General features: G+C 35.9%; 1 protein-coding gene across 1 annotated transcript in view; it reads left to right on the plus strand.

Annotated features, from left to right (window-relative positions):
- Positions 1-232: 232 nt before the first annotated feature.
- SsRbeta (signal sequence receptor beta) overlaps positions 233-26,652 on the plus strand; it is a 55,725-nt gene continuing 29,305 nt past the window's right edge. The window contains exons 1-3 of the mRNA XM_090368547.1: positions 233-303; positions 7,629-7,792; positions 23,054-23,152. Of these exons, the coding sequence (XP_090224673.1) occupies positions 7,629-7,792; positions 23,054-23,152 (263 nt within the window). The 5' untranslated portion in view covers positions 233-303. The remainder of the gene's footprint in view (positions 304-7,628; positions 7,793-23,053; positions 23,153-26,652) is intronic.

The following is a 26,652-nucleotide window of genomic DNA, read 5'->3' on the forward strand; positions in this document are numbered from 1 at the left end:
AAGCTAAAAACTCCGATAAAATGGTTTCAGACATGTCTCTTTGTGTCTGCACAAGGGCGAGGTCTTTTTTCACACTCAGAGTAGTAAGATGTTACCACTTTGAGCGTGATATTGTCAGCGCACGATAAACATTACGATCTGATGATGATGATAATAATAATGGACCAGATCATAACAGATTGTACTAACGGATCATTATGTTCTCCCTCGTGCGCCCTCTGAGGGACTTTATGTGTATTAACTTGTCCACGTTGGAATAATTCGTCTGGGAGCGAAGTGTGTTGTTTTACTTTGCATAAAAAGGTGAGATACAATGTAAATAAATTTGTGCGTAACATTATGTGATATGATATTTTAAGGAAATTGGAAAGCATTCTGATGTTTTGCTAGATAACAGCTGCTGTTACTGAATGCACAAATAATTTTTAAGCATAAACACCGGTCTGGCAGACTTGCACATAAATATTTAAATATTTTTGTACCTTGGCAACCCCGAATCTCAATGCTTACGTGGTATTATACATGCATATAAAATTTTATAAACATGTACAACACCTGGGTATACAATTTTATATGCATGTTGTTTTTAGTATTAATTTTTTAATAAATAAGTAGTACAAAGAAGCCAGTCTTATTCAGCGCAACGGCGAATGGCAATTTACATAATCAAATTATCCCATGTGTACATCTAACATTACAACCTGTTTTGACTAGCATTACAACCTGTTTTGACTAGCATTACAACCTCTTTCAACAATATTTTTAAATGCGAACCCCTAAGCCTATATTCTCTGAAATCGTATAATATTTCTGAATTTTTATTATAAAATATTTCCACTACTACATTTTTATAAGCGACATTGCGTAATAAAAATTATTTTTAAGTATTCTTTATACTTTGTAAAGCAGTTATTAATCAGACCAAACTAGATTTCGAACAGGCGAAGAGTAGAAAACTTGCATCTTGTCCAAATGGTAGCTAAGCATTCGGGTCTTTTGCCAAAGCTATCGGCTGATTTTTGCCCATCTCTGTCAAAACCAGATGATTCTGTTGCAACATCAGCCAAAGATAAAGTCGACCTGCTAACATCCTATTTTTCTTACAACTCATGTATTGATGATCTTTGTAAATCACCTCAGGCCATTCCCAGTACACCCCATTCAATGCTTCCTGTGGTCTTCCATCAAAAGGATGTCAGAAAGATTTTGATGAATCTGATTCTATGAAAGTTCCAGGTCCTCATGGTATTTCTCCACTTGTTCTCAAAACCTGTGCCCCAGGACTTATTCCCATTTTGTGTCATCTTTTTTCACTTTCTTATTCCAAAGGTGTTTTTCCTTCTGCTTGGAAATTTGCTCATATCCAGCCAGTCATCCCATTGTGATTACTTCTCTTTCCAAAGTAATGGAGAAATCAATTAACTGCTAACTCTTAAGCTCTCTGGAAATCTTTCATCAGATCAACGATTGCCAGTATGGATTCCGTCAGTGTCGTTCAACTGGTGATATTCTGGCTTATTAGCATTAGTAGAGGCATACAATGCAAGAAAGCAAGCTTATGCACCATGAGCCAAAAAAAAAAAAAACACCCTCCCGTTTCACCCCTCCGTTTGTTCAATATGCCTGTCCAGCTCAGCCTTAAATTTATTTAGGCTATCAGCTTCCACAACAAAAGATGGAAGTGTGTTCCACCAATCAACCATCTGCTGGCTAAAGACAAATTTCCACACATCTATTCTACAACCCCAGGGGCTCACATCTAGTGAGTTTGGGCTTGGCACACCAAGGGTACTGAGCTGGATATCATCATTCTTCTCTTTCTTGGTGATTCCCTTCAATTTTTGACTCACTCTCACTGGGTAACTCAGGCATTTTTTTTTTTTTTTTTTTGGCTGGTATAGCATACGCCTCAGGCTTCCTTGCACCACATAGCTAATAATAATAAAAATAACTTCTTTCCTCAATTTGATTCTATGCCCCCTCAGGTTCTTAATCTGAGCAAGAGGAAGAATCCCATCAGCATTCAGTTTGCTCAACCCTTATTCACCTCCTAGGTGCCTACTCTCCAGGTGCTGCAATTTGCAGAACTTAAGCCTTTCTTGGTAAGAGTACCCCTTTGTTCCCCCTCACCAACCTTGTCCTTTGTACTCGTTCTAGCAACTCTGCATCCTTCCTAAAATGAGGCCGACAGACCTGTACACGGTAGTCTTAGGTGTGGCCCGACCATTGCCTTGTATAATGGGATTATGACCTCCCTGTTCCGGTTAGCAAAATTCCTATATATTACTGACAAGATGCCATGATCTGCCCTGCCTGGCAGCCCGTCTGCACTGCTCAGCAAACTTCATATTTGACTGGACAATTACCCCCAGGTCTTTTTCACTTTCCATTTCCCCCGAGTGTAGTGCCACACAGTTGGTACATTTCTTTTATTATTATTATTATTAGCCATGTGGTGCAAGGAAGCCTGAGGCTTATGCTGCACCAGCAAAAAAAAAATTTGAGTTACCCTGTGTGTGTGTGTGTGTGTGAGAGAGAGAGAGAGAGAGAGAGAGAGAGAGAGAGAGAGGTAGAAGGAAATCACCAAGAAAGGGAAGAATGATGATATCCAGCTGAGGACCCTGGGTGTGCCAAGCCCATACTCACCAGATGTGAGCCCCTGGGGTTAATGTATGGACAAATTCAGTGGAAAAGTTTGGTGAAACTCAAGCCATTGCTCTTGACATTTTAAAGGCTTTTGATCATGTTTGGTATAAAGGTCTTCTAAATAAGATTCCATTCTATGGTTTTCCAGCTGTTTTTTGTAATGGGGCATCCAGTTTTCTCTTTGACCCCTCACTGCAGGTAAGTGGTCAGAGAGAAGTTAGAAGACAGAGAGGTAGACGGCTCTCTGGCTTCTAATTTCTCCACTAATACTGGTGTTCCCCAAGGTTCAGTTCTTTCTCCCACTCTTTTCCTCTTGTATATTAATGAAAAATATAGGTTCTAAAAAAAAAAAGTACCTATTGCATAACAATAGTCCTTGAGAATGAAAAAAAATTTAGTATAGAAAACATTAATTTAACATGATATACTATAAGACAGTAAACTAATTATAAGGAACTGTCGGAGATGTGGTTTCTTTCTTTCCCAGTTCTTTACTTTTTATTTAATTTTATTTTTATTTTATTGTTTATTATTAGTTATATTTTGTAGTGTACAATAATATACCTATGTAAATTTAAGCAGACACCATTACAGAATTTTTAGTGCAGACCCCCTGGAACACTTTTGCAAACCCCTGCAAATCACCGGTTGGGAACTGCTGACTTAGAGCAATGCCTGGAGGTTGGATTGTATGCATATACAGTATAGTACACATGGGAGTACTAATATGTCTGCCACATATTTATAGTTTATTTTGTTTGCAGTGTAATAAAATGTTATAATATAAAATTTTAAAAGAAAGAGGAGAAATAATGAACTAAAAAGTACACAGTGGTTCTTAACCCTTTACTGTTGGTACTCCACATTGTAACAGATGTTGAAGGGGAACTGATAATTGCCAACTTTATTTTTAATTCTTGGAAAAAGTTTTGGGTTTTTTTAATTCTGCTTGGAGTATTCCATTATGCCATCCTAAAATAATGGATTACAATATTTTTGCATGAAATTTTTTTAATAAAAAAATTAAATATTTAAAAAATGCAGTTTTTTGTAACTTTTATAAAAACAAACATTAATACTGTTGAAAATTAAAAAAAAAAAAATGTCATAGGCATAAAATATACAGATGAAACTGTTAATCTTTCTATTTTCTAGTTTAACCCTCTACTAGTAGCATTATTTTGTGTTTTGTTACTGGTAGTGTGGAGTAATTTTTATTCCCATGGTAAAAATCCTATGAAAATCATAGTTTTATTTACAGGTTTTGGTTTAAAATTGGTCAGCAATATAGAGAACCTCAATTTTTTAATAACAAAATTAAATTAACTTAAAACTTAAATGATTAAAATATTTTACACAGTTTTTTTTTTTTTTTTTTTGCAATATGATCACTTTATAAAGTATTATTTCAAAAAAAGTACTCACTTTGCCAACATCTGCTGCAAATTTTCTTTTGGCGTTCCCCACAAAGCCGTTTTTTTGTTGTAATGAATGGAAAATGTGGTAGTGTGGCATCTTTTAGAGTAGTGGCAATACACACAATACTTTTTTTTTTTCTGGTTTTTCTCTGGTTTATTTGGTTGTTCTATCCGGAGTTTGTTCCATTCCAAGAGCAAGGGACTTACCCTGTTGACTCTTTACAAACAGTTGACCAAGAAATGGCAAGAACATTGGCTGCTGCCAATTCCAAGTTATAAGTAGAAAGGGACTTACCCTGTTTCTACTTATACTTGGAATTGACAGTCAATGTTCTTGCCATTTCTTGGTCAACTGTTTGTGAAGAGTCAACGTGAACTGGTGTCTGGATAAATGTTGCATTTGTTGATTTTTGTTATCCATGAAAAAATTATGAACATAAATAATGTATGTATTTATGGGAGTAATGTTCAGCATGTTGTAAAAAAAAAAAGCATAGTGGCCATCTTTGAGTCTTTCATTTGCACTCATTGTGTCACACATTTGGTCAAATGTGTCAACTCCATCTTTAGTTGCATTGTAAGTGGTAATTATTTCTGTTTTTTTGCATGAATTGATAGCGTAGTCAATCTTGCCTAGATGAAGCCAGAAGCACAAGTTTGTTGTTGTTGGTTTATGACATTGCTGACATTTTCTTCTATTTTCAAATTTTATCAAAATTGTTACAATGGCCAACTTAGCCAATATTCATTGTTAATATTGATATAATCATATGGGTTCTGTAAGCCTGGACAGCTCATGGGACTTTTCAGAGAACTTCATGTTGGACTGTACAGTTATGCTGTTTTTATTCCCCACTACTTTGAGTTTAGATAGTGGAGAATAAAATAACGTAACATCCAAATGGTATGTTATTCTGAGATTACTGCTACCTAAATACAGTACTTTCATTTTAGTATTATTAGTATTAATAGTGGCAGTATGATGCAAAGAAACAAAGCTTATATGGCACCACCAAAAAAAAAAAAAAAAAAATCATTTGTTCATTCAATTTGGTTAAATTATTTTTAAATTTATTCACACTACCCACTTCCACAACACTAGTTGTATTTTTTTCCCAACAATTGTGATTACCCTTTGGTTAAATGCAAATTCCCACGCAGCTATTTTGCAACCATCATTTTCCAGTTTAAATTTATTTTTCCTTGTTTGTGTCATTTGAAAAAGAGTATATTCCATCAACATTTAGTTTAATTACTCCTCTAAATCTTACACACTTCAGTTAAGTTACTACACATATGAATTCAATTAAGTTAAGTTAATTAGTTAAGTTACTAACAGGTAAAAGACCCACCCAGTGGGTCTTTTACCTGCAGATTCTTAATGTACGAAAAATCACTGTTGATAACCAGATCACGAGTATTGCTTCCTCTTGTTGCCTCTCTAACATGCTTCTGTAGAAAACATTCATCCAAACAAATCCACAAAAAGTCTTGCAAGTGTGTATGACCAACCCACAAATTCTAGTCAACATCGGGAAAGTTAAAAACCCCTATTATGAGACATTCTGATTTGTTGGCCCACTTTTTTTTTTGGTAGTTGTTGGCGCATCGGCTTGTGTGGCCATAATGCACCTCCCAAGTTTTTTTGCAGTGCTTTGATCCAAGCCCGAGGCGGGATTCAAACCCGCGACCTTTGGGTTGCCAGGCAGGCACTTTACCCACCCGGCTGGCCCACTAATCGGTATAGCTGTTTGGTATTCTCAACACAGTCATTAGGTCTATAACCACTCCTACTCTCAATTTTGTTTTTCAGTGCCTGTATCACACCAAACTGACTCAACATTGCACTCGTCACCCAAGTCAACTGAATGCACTGCTTTCTGAATCACTTTCACCTCTGCCTGTGGCCCTAGTTAAACTATGTCTGTGTATATTCCCCCCACGCTAGCAGTCTTCTGACCCACCTATCACTGCCCTGATAACATCAGCAAATATTCTTGCACCCCTTCTATTCAAGTGTATCCCATTTCTGTAAAAACAGTCCCTCCCTTTTGTTAACATGCTGAGAAAAATTCTACCCCACGAGCTTTGCACATTCTCTTCAAGGCCAAATTGATTGACAAGGCTCTCAACATATACTTCCTCCTATTGTGTCTGGGTAGAATTGCAGACACAATAGAACTGCACTTTCAAATTCAATCCTACTCACGACTTTTTGCCAACATTGCCTTGTACTTGTTAAGTAAGTCCTCAGAGATCTTACTCTTAATATCATTAGTGCCAGTGTGTACAACAGTGTCACCTTTTGTGCCCTTAAAAGATGATATCTGCTCTACAATATCATCTACTTCTTCCCCTGGCAGAAATAACCTGGTCATATTCCACTTATCCTTCTGGCACAACATATTTCCCATTTCTCTGACAATAGAATCAATAACTAGCTCCTGTAGGACCAGCACATTCTGCCTTGAAGATTGCCACTGTGCTGTCCGATGCACAAGACTACCTGTTTTGACATTCATCACATGTTGTCTGTGTATTTGTTTCTACTTTGTCTCTAACCTCTGGGCTCACATCTGCTAAGTATGGGCTTGGCACACCCATGATCCTGAGTCGGATATCATCATTCTTCTCTTTCTCGGTGATTCCTTTCTACTTCTCTCTCTTTCTCTCTCAGAACTTGGAAACTTGGAAAAATTTTTTGGCTGGTGCAGCATAAGCCTCAAGCTTCCTTGCACAATATGGCTAATAATAATTTTGTAATTGTGATTGGCAAGGAAGGTAGCCTTTACTAATGTATTTTATTTTATTTTTTTATGGTTAACCCAACAATTATTGCAGATTATTCTCATGCTATCATGGATTATTCTCGTTTATCATGGCTGTTTGTTATAGAAAATATGAAGGAATTCAAAGAATTTTTGGGAAGTTCTGATTTTAATGCAGTTTTACAATTTTAGTATAACAATAAAAAGACTGAGAAACTTTATGGTGCCAACTATATCATGATTGTTTGACAGAGGACTCAAATCAAGTCAAAAAGATAAGACTCTGTCATAAACCTGGAGAGTGGGCAGCTAGGTACACATATTACCATGCAACTGGAATGTGAGACATTGCATTTTGGACGCTGCTAAAATTGAGAATAGCCCTGAAATGCTGACATGTCTGGGAATTGTCAGTTTATTACATTTCGTTGAACAAGATGAAAATCACAACTGTTTTTAAATATTTTTCTTTTAGAGGTTTATTCAGTTTCTGTGTTTTGTGATTTAAGTAACGTTTATTAAGACATTTAAGACATAAATATAGTTTATTTTTTTAGCTTTAGCATATACTACATATGTTCTTTGCAGCTTTGAAATGCCTTGTATGTGTGTGCGCGCGTGCACGCACACACACACACACACACACACATACACACACACAGTATATGTATATTTATTTGTTTATTTGCTATTTTCTGCACTTTTTCCATTCTGCCTATCTTTTATTTTACTTAATAAACGTTGCGTGTGTACTTTTTGTTTAGAATTAATGATTATAGCATTTTTTTTTAAATAGATGTATCCACTATGTGCATTTTTCTTTCTGCTTTTTTGTGTAACTGCACAAGGAGAAGAAGAAAGTCAGGCTAGATTACTTATACACAAGCAAATTCTCAACAGATTCTTTGTAGAAGGTCGAGATTTGGTAGTTGATTATAATATTTACAATGTTGGTGGGAGGTAAGTAATTTATAGTTTGTCCTTTTAGCAACACAATTTATATAATCTTAAGGTTATTTATGTAATATGTCTACTATGACATTGTTTAGAGCGAGCCTGGCCAACCTATGTGTCACATGTGGCCCGCCACATTATTTTTTGTGGGAAATCATTCACTAGCATGATAAATATAATACTAGACCAGCTGTAATTCCCCAAATCCCCACCACTCCTTCCCTTCTTCAAACCGGAAACTTTTCAGATGGAAGGAATTGATTTACAGGGCAACAATGAATTAAAAGACATTCACGCCACAACATCAAAAATCAACTTTTACAACACATATGTGACAGCGGAAAAGTATCTCAAATTAAGATTTTTTTGCACAAGACATTGTGAGCACCTTCGGATCCACATACGTTTGTGAAACTTTCTTTTCAAAAATCAAATTTATTAAAAGTAAATCTCGAGCTTCAATAAACAGATGAAAATCTGGAAAATCAATTAAGATGTGCAACTACCAATATTTGAAGTAGATTTTAAAAAATTGAGTGATCACAAAGAAAAGCAAATATCTCATTGATGTAGATATATAATAAAAATGAATGAATAAAGTAAATTTTTATGGCATTTGATTTTTTATTTTTTAAAAGACGGTTTTATTTTATGTGTGGCTTGTGGAAATTCTAGTTTGTCAAGGTGGCCCGCAGGACAATTTGGGTTGGGCGGGCCTGGTTTAGAGCAATGCATAACTTATAACATATCTTATATTGTGAAATATTTTGAGTAGCCTTCTTCTTAAACTTGCAAAAGATTTCACAATATGAGATATCATAATAATGATGCCTAACATACAAAGTAATGATGCAATTGTTCTAAACATTTCATAGTTTTAATTCTACATAGTTTGAGACTTCTGCCCAAAAATTTTGTTAGTAATATGCCTGCATAATTCTCACTCTGTTTCTTCGTTTCAGATGTTTCCACTTATCCATGCTCTTTGTTAGGTGACTCACTATGGCCATAGTTGCCAATGTGCCTAATAAATCCCTAAACAAACAGCTCTTTGTTAGGTATAAAATACTGCATAGCCTGAGGCCAGTTAGGAAAATAGTTTTTAAGAAATTGGATCTTGTAATGATTGCATTAGCAGTGTTAGCAAAAAGCCATGGTAAATCACATGGAATTTTTATCTAATTAACTTTTCCCAGTTCCAAAACTACTACAGTTATAGTCAATTTAAGCTTTTGGGAAATTTGCTGTTGGTATTTTCCCTATTGTATTCATGTTCATTTTTCTTTAGTACTATATATTATAGTAAACATTTTTTTGTTGCAATATTTTGTCATGTGGGGATCAACTAGACCAGGGGTTCTTAATCTCTAATCTCTTGGGCTATAGGTTAAGGATGGGTGGGCAGGCTTCAGTGAGGCTGTAAACCAGGTACAAAAGAATGATTTTTTCCCTTAAATTTCCTTCCTATTATTTTGAGAATTGCCTTTGTGAAAAAAATCTTTTTTATATCAGATTTTTACCTATACTTGTTTTGATCCAAACAAGTATAGGGTGGTAAGGGATGCTGTTGTATGTGGTCAAGTAGTGTACATCTATATTGTTGTCATGTTTACAATAGTTACCCATTGAGAGGAATTAAAGAAAATGTACCGTGCCATTGTGATTATTGGCATCTGGCTTTGCTTACATCAGGTCATGGTGAGGTGAATTTTAAGATTTAAAATTAGGTTTTATTAAGTAAAATAAAAGAGAGGGAGAATGGAAGGTTTTGTATACACCTCTGGGCTACACTTATTAACTTCATTTTTCAGTATAAATCACATCATGGTGTATGTGTGCTTTTGTTGAAAAATGTCAAAGAAAAGAAAATACGAGAAGCTTATATATCCTTTGTTTTACTTTCATTGCTGAATGTGATGGAACAAAAGCTGGAGTGTTTCTTGTATGGAAAAATTCTTGCTGTGGAAGCATAAAGCCAACACAGCTAAAAGTACACCTTATGTCTGTCCATTCTGATAATACACTGGACATTGGAACCTTTTCATGAAAGGCTCGATTTGAAAAGGCTGAAATTTATCAAAATTTTGATTTGCCACAACAGTAAAGCCTTGTCTTGAAGCATTCGTCAAGGTTGCTTATCATATTGCAAAACAAAAGAAGCCACAGACCACTGGAAAAATGTTGGTGAGCCCAAGTGCCCTGGTTATTGTCAAACCTCTTGAAAAGGCATTTACAACCATAGCTGTGATGAATTGATAACTTTCATGGCAGTAGACAACACTTCTTTCATGATTGTTGGTCGAGCTGGTTTTGTGGCTTGAAGCAGAGGAAGAAAATTGAAACAGTGCTTCTGCCAAATGCCGTGATCACTGACATTTTTAATTATTTTGAAGCAAGTCATGGTGGAATTGACAGCTGTGCCATTTCCCTTAGCATGAAACTGGATAAAACTACCACTGTCTCTCTGTGCTGCTAGCTCCTGATTTTTGTCCATTATGTGCATGCAGAGATCAACAGGGAAGAATTCCTATTTTGTGAGCCCTTCCTGAAAATTACAAAGGTTGTCAACATCTTTGAAAATTACCCATTTATGGACTGATTCAGTGGAAAAGTTTGGTGAAACACAAGCAGTTGCTCTTGACATCTCAAAGGCTTTCGATCGTGTTTGGCATAAAGGTCTTCTAAACAAGCTTCCATCTTATGGTTTGCCAACTGTTTTTTGTAATTGGTTATGCTGACCGGGCTAGCTGGGTGGGTAAAGTGCCTGCCTAGCAACCCAAAGGTCGCGGGTTTGAATCCTGCCTCGGGCTTGGATCAAAGTACTGCAAAAACCTTGGGAGGTGCATTATGGCAACAGAAGCCAATACGCCAACAACTACCAAAAAAAAAAAAAAAAAGTAATTGGTTATCCAGTTTTCTCTCTGATCGCTCACTGAGGGTGATGGTAGATGGCTCTGTCTTCTAACTTCTCCACTAATGCTGGTGTCCCCCAAAGTTCGGTTATTTTCCCCACTCTTTTCCTCTTGTATATTAATGACCTTCCATTGACTGGAAATCCTATCCATAGTTTTGCCAATGATAGCACATTGCATTCCATTTTCCATTTTGAGAAACCTTGTCCTGCTCAATCAGCTTCAACTTCTCGAAAATCTGCTACCAGTTCCTTAAATGCCGACCTCCAGTGGGGAAAAGACAACTTAGTTGATTTCAGTCCTTCTAAAACTCAGTCTTGTCTTATCTCGCAAAATGGATTCTTCTGCTCCTATGCTTATCTTTAGTGACACTCCAATTTCTAGGCAAAATGATATATCTCTTTTGGGGATTACCCTGACTTCTAATCTCTCTTGGCACAAGCACATTACAAATATTGCTTCCTCTGCATCTAAAAAACTTGGTTTTCTCTTTCGCTCTCGACGTTGCTTTTCTTCCAAACAGCTGTTCACTCTTTACAAATCGCAAATCTGCCCTACCATGGAATATTGTTCCCACATCTGGGGCGGTGCCCCCAAAACCTTTCTCAGGCTTCTTGATTCCGTTCAGAAGAGGGCAGTTAGGTTAATCAATGACTCATCTCTAACAGAGTCTCTTCACTCTCTGTTTCATAGGCATACTGTTTCTGCTGTATGCCTTTTCTACAGATACTTCCACTGGCGCTGTTCTTCTGAATTGGCTTCTATAATTCTCACTCTCTTTCAAAACAGTCCGAACACATGCAGCTACCAGCCAACATCCATTTACTGTCCAACTTCAAACTCACAGAACCAACTTTTCATCTTCCTTGTTTATTCATTCAACTGCCGTTTTCTGGAACAACCTTCTTTCCTTCGTGTGTATTTCCTGAAAATTACAGTCTACAGAAGTTCAAGTCCAATGTCAACAAATATCTTCTTTCGTCTTCTCAACCTCCAACCCAAGCACGGTACTAAGTACTGTAGGTTCTAATACCTCTCGTGTTTGGGGTTTACATAAAAAAAAAAAAAAAAAAAAAAAAAAATGGTAAAAAGTTTCTTGTCAAAAAAAGAAACTTTTGCTGCTTTGATAAGGATAAAGCGCTGTGCATCATCATTTCTCTCTTGGCATGCATTGGTGTCAACTCTTCCAACAATCATGAAAGAAGTCTTGTCTACTGCTATGAAAGTCATCAGTTCATCACAGCCATGGTCTTAAATGCCTTTTTCAAGAGGTTTGACAAGAAATGGGAGCATGATATGATGTTCTTCGAAACTGCGCAGAAGTTCTCTGATTTTCGAGAGGATGGCTTGAAGATTGAACTTCAGGCAAAAGGATATTTTCGGCTACATGAATGAGGTAAAGATTTCTTTTTCAATTATTCTATTTAATAGTATTCTGCATTTGTGGTTTCATATTTAGTTTGACCTTAAAGTGAAAACAGGATCAGTGTGTTATACATGTGCTTACATAATTTTTGTTATTTTTTTATTTCAAGAATAATAATTTGGGAGTATGGCAGTTATATGCATTCATGCAAATGCAACATTTCACCAGATTCCGGTTGCAGCTAGGTGCAGAAATAAAAAAAAAAAATAATAAAAAAAATTACCACAATAAGTAGTAGTGGTAGGCATAACCAAATGATTAATCATTCTGTTATGCCCACCGAATGACCAATGAAATGATTAATCATCAGTTATTTCAGTAATTGAAGTAATTGATTATATGCAAGCAAATTAATTGATTTTGAAATCTACAACAGCTGATTATGACATTTTCATAATTTATTATATGTAAATTAGTTTATTACAAAATTAACAACAATAGTGCCCAAATGGTGATAACATATATTACTATATTATATATATTTATTTATAGTGCATGCAACTTATTGTGATCACAGATAATATTATCACTTTTATGAAGTCCCAATCAAAAAATACATTGAAAAAAACTGCTCATTATATTGTGATCAGCCTTTGATTTATGTCATTGCTTTTTTGCCTTACTGCAGTTTACCTGCATGCAGTGGAAGTGATTACATAACATCCTGATGTGTTCTTGAACTCTGGGATGTTGTACATCTGGCTACTGTTGTTGCTTCATACAGTTCATATGGTTGTTGGTGTCGTTATAACATGAAAGAAAGTACTGTATCTTTATCCTTAAGAATCTGACTGTTTTGCAGTAGTGCATTCACCCATTTCTAATTCCTTATTTTAATATTTCTTTTATTTGTTTTTAATGAATTGTATATATTTCTAGAAACATTTTTATCGATGAATTTCTTAAAAGAACAGTGAAGAGCCAAATTGAAGTATATATTGCTGTTCACTTCCACTATTTTATGTACACATTTCCTCTCTGCATCAGTAAATGCCTCCATAGCCATGTGGGCAGGAGTAGCAGTGCGTAGCACATGCTTCTTGATTAGACCGAGGTTCGAGCCTGTGACCACCAAATACGGAGGATGCTGAAAGGTCAGGGAATGACCACTGCAAAACCCCCGAGCAATATGGCCTTAGTTGTTAATGCTCCTAAAAACCAAAAAAACAAACAAAACATCTGCATCAGTAAACAGTGCTGCATTCTTGTTTCTTCAGTATTGTTATCAGTTAAGCTGTGTCCAAGGTAATTACAATAAGCTGCATCCACTGTGTGTGTGTGTAATAAAAGAATAATAGTATTAAGAAGGTAAGTAATCATAGATGGTGGAGAGTAACAGTACGAAAAGGAAGATAACATTGATTATGGATCAGGGACACTGATCCATAATCAATGTCATTAGCAAAACGTACCCTACAGCCATAGTGTGTGTGTGTGTTGAAAGTGTGAAGATTTTTTTTTAATCCTATTGAATCAACGGTATACACCAGGAGTGAATTTGACAAAATGGATAAGGAATATAGCGATATATGGTAGGATGAGGTGACCATGTAAGATATGAAAAAGAGTGAGACAGATAGTTGGCAAGATATTAAAATAAGAAATGAAAAAGCAACCAAAATAAGACTACATTGCAGTGTTTTTCACAATTTCAGTGTCTTAATCAGAGGCCATCCACCAAAATTGTGAGAAAGACTGCAATGTTCTTACTTCTGTTTCCAACATGTTCTGTATGCATGGTATGGTGCACGTGTTAAGAACGAAATTTGAAAATTTGAGGCAAGAATAAGGTCTAATAAATTGTGCCAATAAATGTAATTATATTATGTAGGGCATACAGATCATGGATGACCTTACAGAAGCAAGTAAAAAGAATTGAAAAAAACTGAAGTAATGATATCGGAATGTAGGAATAGACAAGATGAAAGGAACTTAACGTTACCTTGTAAGACTGAAAATAACCAAATGACCAAGATGGCAGCGTGCCAGTATATTTATGTATAGGTACGCTAGCGATTCCTAGTGTTAGAAAATGGTGTGAAAAAAAAATTTGCATGGTATGGTATCTGTGGGCTAGTTGGATGTATAAATTGAAATGCAATACGTGGTGATGAACGCAGTTAAATACATGGTGCCCAAAGTGCCCAGCATAGTTGAGAGATATAATAGCTTACAAAGTAGCAGTGAAAAGCAGCTAAACTTTGTTAAGGTGAAAAATAGATTGAGTAAAGTAAGAATGTAGTATCCCGCATATTGCGTTCGAAAAACTAATGGCTCACAGGACATAAGAAGTAGGGACAAGTAAAGCAGAAAGATGAATGAAGTAGAGGTGAGTAGTTGGACTCGGGTAGTTTGGGGTTGCAAAACCCCGGTTGTGGTGTCTTACAGCTTAGAAAACCTGTACCCACCAATTGGCCTAACACAGTGTATTAACCATGTATATAATTTACTTTTTAATTTTCATTTCATTATCTATCTATGATATTTTTCTTACTCACACAACTGACCTTAAATACATGATGTACTCGCTCCCAGACCTTCATTCAGGGTTCTAACTATAGGAACGGGTTTTGCAACCCCGAACTACCCGAGCCCAACTACAACCAGCGAAAATTAAAAATAGAACAGATACGAGCACTCCAATGCAAAGCCGCACCACTGACGAAAAGTAATCTTAACCAGTTTACATAGATGAATAATGAACTATGGGTGGCAGCACAGGCACAGCATTAGAAAATCTGCCCACTACTGTCATCATCATCATCAGCCATTTTTCAATCCACTGCAGGATGAGGGCCTCCAGCAACTTTCCAGTTCCTTCTGTTTTGAGCACTGGCCATCCATTTACTACCCACAAACTCATGAATTTCATCTATCCATCTCCGCATTTGTCTTCCAGGTCTTCTTCTAGCTCCTCTTGGGTACCATTCTGTTATTTTCTTAGTCCATCTGCCATCATGTCTTCGAGCTATGTGTCCTGCCTAAGACCATTTTAGTACTTTAGTTTTGATAAGAATGTCCTTTACTTGATTTTGCTGCCTAATCCATGTGTTTCTCTTCTTATCTGATTCCCAATATAATTCGTTCCATTCTTTGCTGTGTAGTTCTCAGCTTCTCTTCCATTCTTTTGGTGAGTGCCCAAGTTTCACTTTCATAAGTCATGGTGGAGAGTATACATGGTTCATTATTTTACGTTTCAGATAAACTGGGATATTGCTCTTCAGTATGTGACTATATTTCCTGAATGTTATCCATCCAAAATTTATTCTTCTCTTGACTTCCAGCCATTTATCATTATTACAGCTAATAACTTGTCCCAGATAAGTATATGACTCCACCTTTTCAATTACTGCTCCTTCAATCATTATTTCCCTTTCTGTGGCATACTTGTTCATCATTACTTTTGCTTTAGCCATATTCATCTTTAGTCCAAAATCCTTACTAACTGTGCGTAACTGATTAAGATTTTCTCTAATTCTTTGGGATCATGGCTTATGACCACAATGTCATCTGCAAATCGTAAATGGTTTAGGTACTCTCCATTCATTCACATCGACTCCTTTCTGTGACTAGTCTAATCTTCTGAAAGCTTCCTCAAGGGCAGCAGTAAACAGCTTCGGAGATATCGTGTCTCCTTATCGAACTCCTTTCTCGATTTTAAATTTCCTACTGTCTTTGTCTAGTCTAATAAAGGAGGTAGCATTCTCATATATTTTCTTCAAAATCATAATATGTGGGGTATCTATGCCTTGTCTTTCCAGTGCCCGAAACATTGCCTTATGCTGTATGGAGTCAAATGCCTTTTCATAATCCACAAATGCCAGGCATAATGGCGTTTTATATTCATTTGCTTTCTCCATTAGCTGTGATATTACTTGAAGGTGATCCATAGTTGAGAATCCTGTCCTAAAGCCAGCTTGCTCTTTCGGTTGATTCTCATCAAGTATTCTTTCTAATCTGTTAGTAATGACCCTTGTGAACAACTTGTAGATGTGGGATAACAAGCTAATTGGTCTATAATTTCCAATTTCTGATTTATCTCCTTTCTTATGCAGCAAAATTATGATTGCATTATTCCACTGCATAGGCGTCACACCTTTTCTAATGCACTTTGTGAAGAGCCTTGCCAGTTTTTGTGTTATATCTCTTCCTCCCAATTTTAACAACTCTACAGTAACTTCATCTTTCCCCGGGGCTTTCTGATTCTTCATTTTCTTCAATGCATGTTCTACCTCATCAGGAAGAATATTGGGTATGTCGTATGTGTTGCTAATTTGCAATCCATCTTCCCCACTGCTGGCATCATTCCCTCGCTCCTTGTATAATTCTCTGTAGTAGTCTTCTGCTATTTGAATTATGCCTTCTCTGCTGTTCATAAGTACACCATCTCTATTCTTCAGTTTCAGTATCATTTGTTTTTCTGTATTACTGCTGATTTAAATCCTTTGTTTTCCCTTATTGCTTTTTCTACTTTTCTTGTTAAATTTTCTTATGTCCTCTCTGAGTCTCTTTCTAATGGCTTTGCATAACTCAGTATACTTAATTTTCTTGCTCTTCATTTGTCGTCTATGGTTCATCATGACAAGTGTTTCTTGACTGATTTTCTTCTTTGGATTTCTTTTTACCTATATGTTTCTTGGGCTTTATCACTTTCAGAAAGTTGTAATATTCCTTGTCGATATCTTGGTCCTGAACAGTCTGCAGAAGCTCAAACTTGTTCTTAAGTTCCAGTACATACTGCCTTTTCTCCTCTTCTGTTATCTCAAAGACCTTTGTATTATTTACTCGAGTCAGTTTTTTTCCTTTCCTACATCTATATCAAGTGTACATCTTACCATTCTGTGATCACTTCCAACATTTACCTTATTCAGGATGGTAACATCATTCACACCACTACTGTCATGTGATATAATTATACATATATTTGAATAATGTTTGAAATAGTTGGAAACTGAATCTTTCATAATAAAAATAAAATAAGGTAAAGCAAACATTTTTAATTTTTGCTGCATCAGGACCACCGCTATTCAAGTTCTCTGTGTTGGTGGTTCGATCTGGGGATCAGGTGGCAGACTGATCTTTCGATCAACTCACTTTCGCGGCAATTTGTCTAGCGATCGAAATGCAGCGGTTCCCTGACCATTATTGGCCTTGTGGTCCTCTGTTGAGATGGGGCATAATGGTCAGTTTATTTTTGTTTTATTTTATTGTATTGGTTTACATCTCTGTTGGTGATATTTCACATAAATTTGGACCTGGTGTCCGTCAGAGGGGGTGCCGCTAAATTTCTATTTAATTGGCATTCGAAATTTAATGGATTATTATTTTATTATTTTTACATTTAGATGTCCTAAATTATCTTAGAGAGTTTCTGCTGCAATATTTTTACTCTTGTTACCCCTCTCTTCCCTCCCTGTTGGTTTGATCGTTGTTTAATTTTGACTATTTTCGCTCTTCTGTCTTGCCATGCTGCTGGCATTATTTATTATTATTATTTTTTTAATTCTTATTCTAATTTATTGTTTTGTGTGTGTGTGTGTGTGTGTGTGTGTGTGTGTGTGTGTGTGTGTGTGTGTGTGTGTGTGTGTGTGTGTGTGTGTGTGTGTGTGTTAATTAGTGCTGTTGAGCAATTAAAGATTTTAATTAATCCTTTGATTAAAAAAGTTAATCTAGAGTTAATCTTATTCAAGTCACAGATAATCCTGATGCACAATGAAAACCAAGCATTAAAAACTACTAACAGACAGAAATACACTTTATGAATTATTGCCAAAATGAAACAATCTTTATTTAAAATAAAACTAAAAATTAAATGTTTATTAGGAACTTTAGTCCTGAGAATGAAATGGAGAAAATGAAATATTATTCATTTTTTCCGTTTAGTCAGTTATTGAGACAATTTGATTTAAGTTGGTAGCACTGAGCAAAGTCTGCTTTTTATCAAGTACATATGCAGCAAAGTAAAAAAAGTCTCTAGCATGGTACAACAGTTGTGGGTGATGCCAGATATTTCAATGCAGGCTGCACAGCAACTACAGTAATCCATCACTGTAGTTGAGAATTCTGCTCAATGTCAGGATCAGATATATAAAGTTTGATTACAATGTGCATGTCAGATTCTGCCTTTTCAGTCTCTTCATCATCTGTATCGGATGAAAAATCAAATAGCAACTTGACTTTCTTTGCTGGAATTTCATTATGTAAAACATCACTTACTGAAACTTGAGCAGCTTTAAGGTCCTTAAGTTTGCTTTCAATAATTGACCATACACTTTCTCTCTTGTTTCTGCAACCACTTAACTTTTTAAATCTAGGATCTAAAGCTAAAGCAGTCTTCAGCCATTTTTGATTGTAACCTTCCAGACATTTCTCCATATCATCACAGAAAGTAATTTTAAATCTTAAGACATAAGCAGGACCATCCTCTGGTATTCCATGTTTTTTAACAAAAGCATGAAGCATAGAACTGAATACGATACATACTTGTCTTTGCCCAATATCACTGTAGCTGTTTTGCAAAGTTCTAGCAGAGATTTCAAAACACAAAGCTTTTCCCATTCACCTTCATTAGGTAATGACAAGTTCTGTTTTTGAGTACATAGTACAGCCACCATTGCATTTTTTTGCTTCAAGGACTGCTCTAGCATATTAAATGTTGAGTTCCATCAGTAGCAATTCTTGACAAAATATAAATAGAAAAAAATGTGATAACGGGGATGATCACTTTATTTATACAGTATGTTTTTACTGATAGATGATGGTGATAGAGGATCTACTGATCCTCTATCAGTAAAAGCATGCACAATAGTGCCTGTGGGAACGATTGACCCAAAGCTGTGGATATGTAAGGTTCTAACAACTCATGGTGAAGGCTATTTTGATGCCTGAAGCAGAAGGTTTTGGTACTGTTATATGCAATAACAATAGTGGAAACGAAATTTTTATGGTTGAGTAAATTGAAAAATTCAACTAAAAGATCATGAAACTGAAGTACAGTACTTTATACTGTTGTGTGGATGAATTATTTAAAGATTATTTATTGTGTATATGCTTTCTGATTAAAATACATGACCAGAAATGGAAATGGTAGTGCCTCTAAATAGAACATTTATTGGTAATCTTTATTTGCTCCAATATAATGTTTAATTTAGCAGGCATTATTGCTTTGAATATAAAAATATCAAAACCAAGATTAATCAGAGTGAAATTAACTCTTCTGCTGTTGCTTATGATTTCCACTTTTCAGAAAAAAGCATTTGATGATTCTCTGCTACATTTCAGCCCCAGATGCACCTAATGTTAGATTAATTTTAATCTTATGATTAAAAATTTTAATCATTGTTAAAACGAATGCTGTAATTACATTAGTTAAAGTGATTAATCAACAATTCTAATATAAGTATATATATTTTTTTCTCTTCTTGTCAATTTCATAATTACATTTCTCCCACCTTTTCTTTACTACTGATTATATTGTGAATTAACTAACGCACATAATTGATTATGAAATGTCATAATCAATTGATGTCGCCTATCACTAATAATTAGAACAGAGCTTTGGATGGACTGTTGACATGCATTATACTGTTCCCTGTGCTAAAATGATAGATCACTCTTGTGAAGTTCTAGGTTTATGATTTCTGTTGTTTAAGTTGCTTTTCAGCTACAAAATTTTAATTTTTTTTTGTATAATTTTTGTAATTTTTATCTATAACAAACTTATTTAATTTGATTTGAAGTTTTAAATTTTTGATAACATATAAAATAGTTTAAATTAGTTAAATTGTAATGTTTAGAGAAGATTCTCGATTTTTATAATTAATGAGAAGAAAAGCTACAGTCAAATTGAACCATAGTACACAACACATGAAACAAACACTGAACTATTGTACCACTGCAGCTACAAAATAAAAGTATCTTATAAAATGCCACTACATTTCATGTTAATCCAGTACAATTCATGCTAATTATTTAACCATTTTGTGAGTTAGTAGTATGTGCTAAAATGCTATTATGCATATGTAGTTCATGCTTAGACTAAGGCACAGAAATTAGAAGCAGAATCGGTATGGGCAAAGAGGTATTTAAGAATCTTAAGAACTTCTTCTGCGAATTTTCCAGAAAAGATATCGAATGGCCAAATGCTACACATGGAGCATCCTCCTATATGGATGTGAGAACTTGGTCATGCAGAAATCAAGAAACTGGAAGCCTTTGAGATGTGGACGCTCAGAAGAATGTTCAAAATTCCATGGATAGATCGGGTCACCAGTGAGCAGGTCCTTAAGAGGGCAAGTACAACAAGAACACTACTAACTATTGCAATGAGGAAGACTGCCTACCTAAGGCATATTATAAGAGGCCCTCATAATTAATGAGAAGAAAAGCATGCAGAAACTAACCCTGCAAGGGAAGATTAAGGGCAAAAGAGCAAAAGGAAGACAAAGAAAAAAGTGGCTTGATAACATCAAAGAATGGACAGGGTCTTTCAACACAGGAGCTATTTTGCAAAGCAAGGGATAGAGTTGATTGGAAAACATTAGTCTCTAACATTCAAATTGAGCACAGAGCCTGAAGAAGAAGAAAGAAGTTCATGCTTGTGATTTTTGTTATCTTCATTTTTTTTTTTTTTATTAACTTTTTTTGAGAAAATCGATGATAAATTGCTTTTAATGATTAAAAGGACACCTCTCTTTATTAACTAAATTGGTTTATTTTGGAAAAAACTTAGTATTAGAGATGAATCATTTCTGTATGACAATAGAAAAGTTTGGATAAATATGAAAGTTCTTGTATACATCCATTCTGAAAGCTGGTGAAAGGGCTAGCCGAGTGGGTAAAGTACCTGCCCGGCAACCCAAGGTCGCGGGTTCGATTCCCGCCTCGGGCTTGGATCAAAGTACTGCAAAAACCTTGGGAGGTGCAATATGGCCATAGAAGCCGATGCGCCAACAACTACCAAATCAAAAAAAAAAAAAAAAAAAAAAAAAAGCTGGTGAAATCCAAAGTTTGAATTTTGGGAATGTAAGAACTTTCCAGTTTATTGTAGATTCTTTGGAGTTCCAGATCCCTATATAAGTAGGACTTTAACAGCAATACAGGTATTGTTCTTGCAAAATTTTCTGTTTTTATTCACGGATAAAGGTATGCAGAGTCACAGTGAAACGACTTAAATTAATTCACCTTTAATGTTAAGTTTCAGTTAATTTCTTTCCAAAATAAACCAGTTTAACTGATGCAGAGAAGTGTCCTTTTTATTATCACTTATTATCTGTGTTCAAACCTGCCTGTCTATGGCTACATTAGAAAAATTGCCTTTAATTTAAAATATTATACATCACAGAAATTTAAAAAATTTAAAATCTCGTGACAAGAGTTAAATGAGTTAATACATTGAAATGTACAGTTAATATTCGTTATAATGAAGGGGGGAAAAAGTTTAAAATACAGTTTTTTGGATTAATAGAAATTTCCTATAAATAGAAAAATAATAGTGAGTTAACATCAGCGGGTGTAAAGTACCCATGTCTGAATGCAGTTAGTATAAAATATGATTAAGTATTTTATTTGACTTTGTTTCGAAGCTAAACATAAAGAGGGTGCCTGGTGTGGATAGGATCTATCCAGTTATTTAAGGGAGGCAGCAAAGGAGGTAACAGACCCCTTGGCTATAATTATGAGAGCATCCTTGGAGTCAGGGAATATCCCTATGGACTGGAGATGTGTGAATGTAGCCCCTTTTTAAAAAAAGGAGGATCAAAAGGTGATAATGATGAAGAATTTACTTGTTATTGTACTTAGAGTACTGACTTAAGCAGCTAATTTATCTAGTGTGCAGCATTTATCAGTCTTAAAGACAAGTACATAGTATCAAGATGGTAAGGCTTCGCATAACTGAGGTATCCGTTATATATCAAGTTAGCAGACAAACTTGCAATAAGACAAGTGTCAATAAATCCATATAGCATGCCAAATTTGTAATTTCCAAAGTATGACACAGTTTTTTTGACATGCTATACAATATAAGACTCAATTACTTAAATTGTACTGTCAAGATTATAAACAAAAAAAAAAAGTAAAAACTTAAGAATACATTGGCAGAAATTGACACACTAGCATCACTACGCTTTTTTAACTTGTGTGTGTGTGTGTGTCAGTCCACGTGAGAGAGAGAACCATGAATGAAAATAGTGGTGCATGAATTCAATATTTTGCACACCCGGTGTGTGTGTTTTTGAATAAGTAGATTTGTGTTGGTTTGGTTTGAGTTCCACTCAGTGGTCAGTTACAATAGGGTAATCACTCATATAGAAATAAATATTGAACTCAATGCATATACTTGTAGTACAGACATGATACATTCATATGTATTATGTCTGTTACATCTAATACCATGTGAGCTGAGCTGACACTGTAACCAAAGTAGTTGGATGTGTCAAAGAATTTCTCAAAGCCAACCAACTTATTGAATTGTGTAACTGCCATTAAAATACTTGTTGCCAGTATTTTATGTAGTTTTTCATCCCTTTGAATAAAAAGAGAGAATGGAACATATTGTACAGGGTTTCTCAAGCAAGAAAAGGTTAGAGACAACTGTTGTAGGAAATACTCAGATTAGAAATGAAATCATGAAACTCTCAGATTGGAAATAACCCACTGGAACGCTTCTGCAAAATTATATATAAACTACTGAAATATAAATCTTAAGGAATTACTGCAATTCTGCTTTTTAGTCCAAACTGGGATGCCACACTGGATTGTGAATTGATGAAAAAAGGTTGTACAGCATTTGCTTAAGTATTTATTTGATAGGTGGTCCATATTCTCTGTGGTCACATTCCTCATTTAGACTTTTTTAAAAAATCGCTTTGAACATTTCCTATTTAAAAAAAAAAAAAGTATGTATGGATAATTATTTATTTAATGTAGTGCTGCTCTGAATGTTCACTTAATAGAGGCTGGATTCCCTGACGATGATTTTGAAGTTATCAATGGCATGTTGAAAATGAGAATAGAACGCCTGGGACCGTATCCTTTTTTTTATGCTTTGTGTTTTACTTGTTTCATTATTGTATTTAAAAAATACTTGCTTTCCAGGAAACAGCTCCTGCCCTAAATCAAATCAAATGAAAAATATGATAATAATTATGTTACACAATAGCCCAAACTTGTTGTTGTGTTTTTTTTTTTTTTTTGTATGAGATCACTTCCGCCACAAAGGGTACATGGTGAGTAAATGAGAAAGTGTACTATATAATCTGTCCTTATGTCCTGTCTTCTTACAAAACCGCCGACTGGAAGAAGGAATTAGGTATGGCAGTTCCTATAGGTGAATTGTTTGTGTAAATGCAAAAGTAGTAGTAGTAGTGGCATATGATGCAAGAAAGCAAGTGTATGAGCTTATGCATCATCAGCCAAAAAAAAAAAAATCACACCGTTCCCTCCAAATGCCTGTCCAGTTCCTCCTTAAATTTATTCATCCTATCAACTTCCACGACAGATGGAAGTTTGTTCCAGCAATTAACCACCCACTGGCTAAAGGCAAATTTCTGCACATCTATTCTACATCTGTCTTTTCTTAATTTGAATTTATGTCCCCTTAGGTTCATAATCTGAACAAGCGGAAGGATCCCATCAGAATTCAGCGTGCTCAACCCATTCAAGGCCTTATACACCTCAATCAGATCATCGCGCAGGTGTCTAGTCTCCAGCCACTACAATTTTCAGAACTTTAGCCTCTCTTGGTAAGAGGATCCCTTCATTCCCCTCACCAATCTTCTTGCCCTTCTCTGTACATGCTCAAGCAAATCTACATCCTTCCTAATATGAAGCCTCCAGACCTGTACGCAGTACCCAAGGCGTGGCTTGACCATTGCCTTATACAGAGGGACAATCACCTCCTTTTCCCTGCTAGCAAAATTCCTATATATCATTGACTGCCCTGGCAACCTGTCTGCATTGCTCAGAAAACTTCATATCTGACTGCACAATTATTCCTAGGTCTTTTTCATTTTCTACCACCTTAAGTGTAGTACCACAGAGTTGGTACTTTTCTCTGGGGTTACTTCTACCCATATGCAGTACTTTGCATTTGTCATGGTTAAATTTCAGTTGCCACTTCTTAGCCCATCTCCCCAAATTATCTAGATCCTGTTGCAGTAGCACACTGCCATTACTGTCATTAACAATCCTGCCAACCTTTGTATCATCAGCAAACTTCGACACTAAGCCTGATATACCTTCATCAATATCATTGATAAATATACAAAACAACAGTGGACCCAACACCAAACTCTGCGGGACTCCACTAATAACATTAGTCCACGAAGAGCAGCACCCATTGATTACCACCCTCTGTCTTCTCCCACTTAACCATCCTTTTATCCATTGTAGCAACTTACCATTAATACCATTCTGCTCCAATTTGTACAATAGTCTTCCATGCGCAACAGTGTCAAAAGCTTTCCTGAAATCCAAGTATATGATATCAAAATTATTTTATGCATCCAGTTCCTTTGTAACCACATCATAATAACCAGTCAAATTGGTCAGACAAGACTTTCCCTTAACAAACCCATGCTGTGTCTGAATTATTGCTGCAGTCTTGTCTAGATGATCCTGCAATGCATCTTTCAATCAAAGTTTCAGCAGGTAAACCATATTTTTTTTTTTTTTTTTTTTTTTTTATGAAAACCTCAAACACAAGAGGTATCAGAACCTATAGTACTTAGTACCGTGCATGGATTGGAGGTTGAGAAGACGAAAGAAGATATTTGTTGACATTAGACTTGAACTTCTGTAGACTGCAATTTTCGGGAAATACGTATGGTAGGTTGTTGAATGAATAAACAAGGAAGATGAAAAGTTGGTTCTGTGAGTTTGAAGTTAGACAATAAATGGATGTTGACTGGTGGCAGCACGTGTTTGGACTGTTTTGAAAGAGACAGGGGAATTATAGAAGCCAATTCAGAAGAACAGTGCCCTTGGAAGTATCTGTAGAAAAGGAATGCAGCAGAAACAGTATGTCTATGAGACAGAGTGGAGAGACTCTATTAGAGATTAGTCATTAATTAACCTAACTTCCCTCTTCTGAATGGAATCTAGAAGCCTAAGAGAGGTTTTGCGGGCACCGCTTTGGCTGTAGGAACAATATTCCGTGGTAGGGCAGATTTGTGATTTGTACAGAGTGAACAACTGTTTGGAAGAAAAGTAACGCCGAGAGCGAAAGAGAAACCAAGTTTTTTAAATGCAGGGGAAGCAATATTTGTAATGTGCTTGTGCCAAGAGAGATTAGCAGTCAGAGTAATCCCCCAAAAGAGAGATATCACCTTGCCTAGTGTCATCAAAGAAAAGCATAGGAGCAGAAGAATCCTTTTTGCTAGATATAAGACAGGACTGCATTTTAGAAGGATTGAAATCAACTAAGTTGTCTTTTGCCCCCCTGGAGAATTACCTGGAGAGTGGCATGTAAGGAATTGGTAGCGGATATTCGAGAAATCGAAGCTGATTGAGCAGGGCAAGGTTTTTCAAACTAGAAAGTGGAATGCAATGTGCTATCATCGACAAAACTATGGATACGATTTGTAGTCAATGGAAGAAGGCCATTAATATACAAGAGGAAAAGAGTGTGGGGAAAGAACTGAGCCTTGGTGGACACCAGCATTAGTGGAAAAGTAATAAGACAGAGAGCCATCTACCATCACCCAAAGTGAGCAGTCAGAGAGAGAGAGAGAGCACTGGATAACCAATTACAAAAAATAATTGGCAAACCATAACATGGAAGCTTGTTTAGAAGACCTTTATGCCAAACACAATTGAAAGCCTTTGAGATGTCAAGAGCAACTGCTTGTGTTTCACTGAACTTTTCCATTGAATTTGTCAATAAATGTAACATAAGCCAGAATGTCACCAGTTGATCAACGCTGATGGAATCCATACTGGCAGTCATTGATCAGATGGAAGGTTTCTAGGTAGTTTAAGAGTTAGCAGTTAATTGATTTCTCCATTACTTTAGAAAGAGTAGAAGTAATTGCAATGGGACGATAATTGGATGGGAGGAATTTGTTGCCCTTTTTAAGAACTGGCTGGATATGAGCAAATTTCCAAGCAGAAGGAAAAACACCTTTCGTGAAAGAAAGTGAAAAAAATGGCAAAGAACAGGAGTAAGCTCAGGAGCACAGGTTTTGAGAACAAATGGAGGAATACAGTCAGGACCTGGAGAATTCTTAGCATCAAGATCCGTCAAAATCCTTTTGACGGAAGACTACAGGAGGCATTGAATGGTGGGAGGTGTTTTACCAAGATCATTAATACATGAGTTGGAAGAAAAATGGGATGCTAGTAGATCAGCTTTATCCTTGGCTGAAGTGACAATAGAACCATCTGGTTTTGACAGAGGTGGGAGCAGAGATGGGCAGAAGTTGCGGCCAATTGCTTTAGGAAGAGACCAGAATACTCGGCTACCATTAGGGCAAGAAGCAAGTTTTCTACTCTTAGCCTGTTCAGAATCTAGTTTGCACTGGTTAATA

The sequence above is a fragment of the Mastigoproctus giganteus genome, chromosome 2, assembly GCF_048544385.1.
Source record: "Mastigoproctus giganteus isolate SK-2022 chromosome 2, ASM4854438v1, whole genome shotgun sequence".
NCBI classification, from domain to species: domain Eukaryota; kingdom Metazoa; phylum Arthropoda; class Arachnida; order Uropygi; family Thelyphonidae; genus Mastigoproctus; species Mastigoproctus giganteus.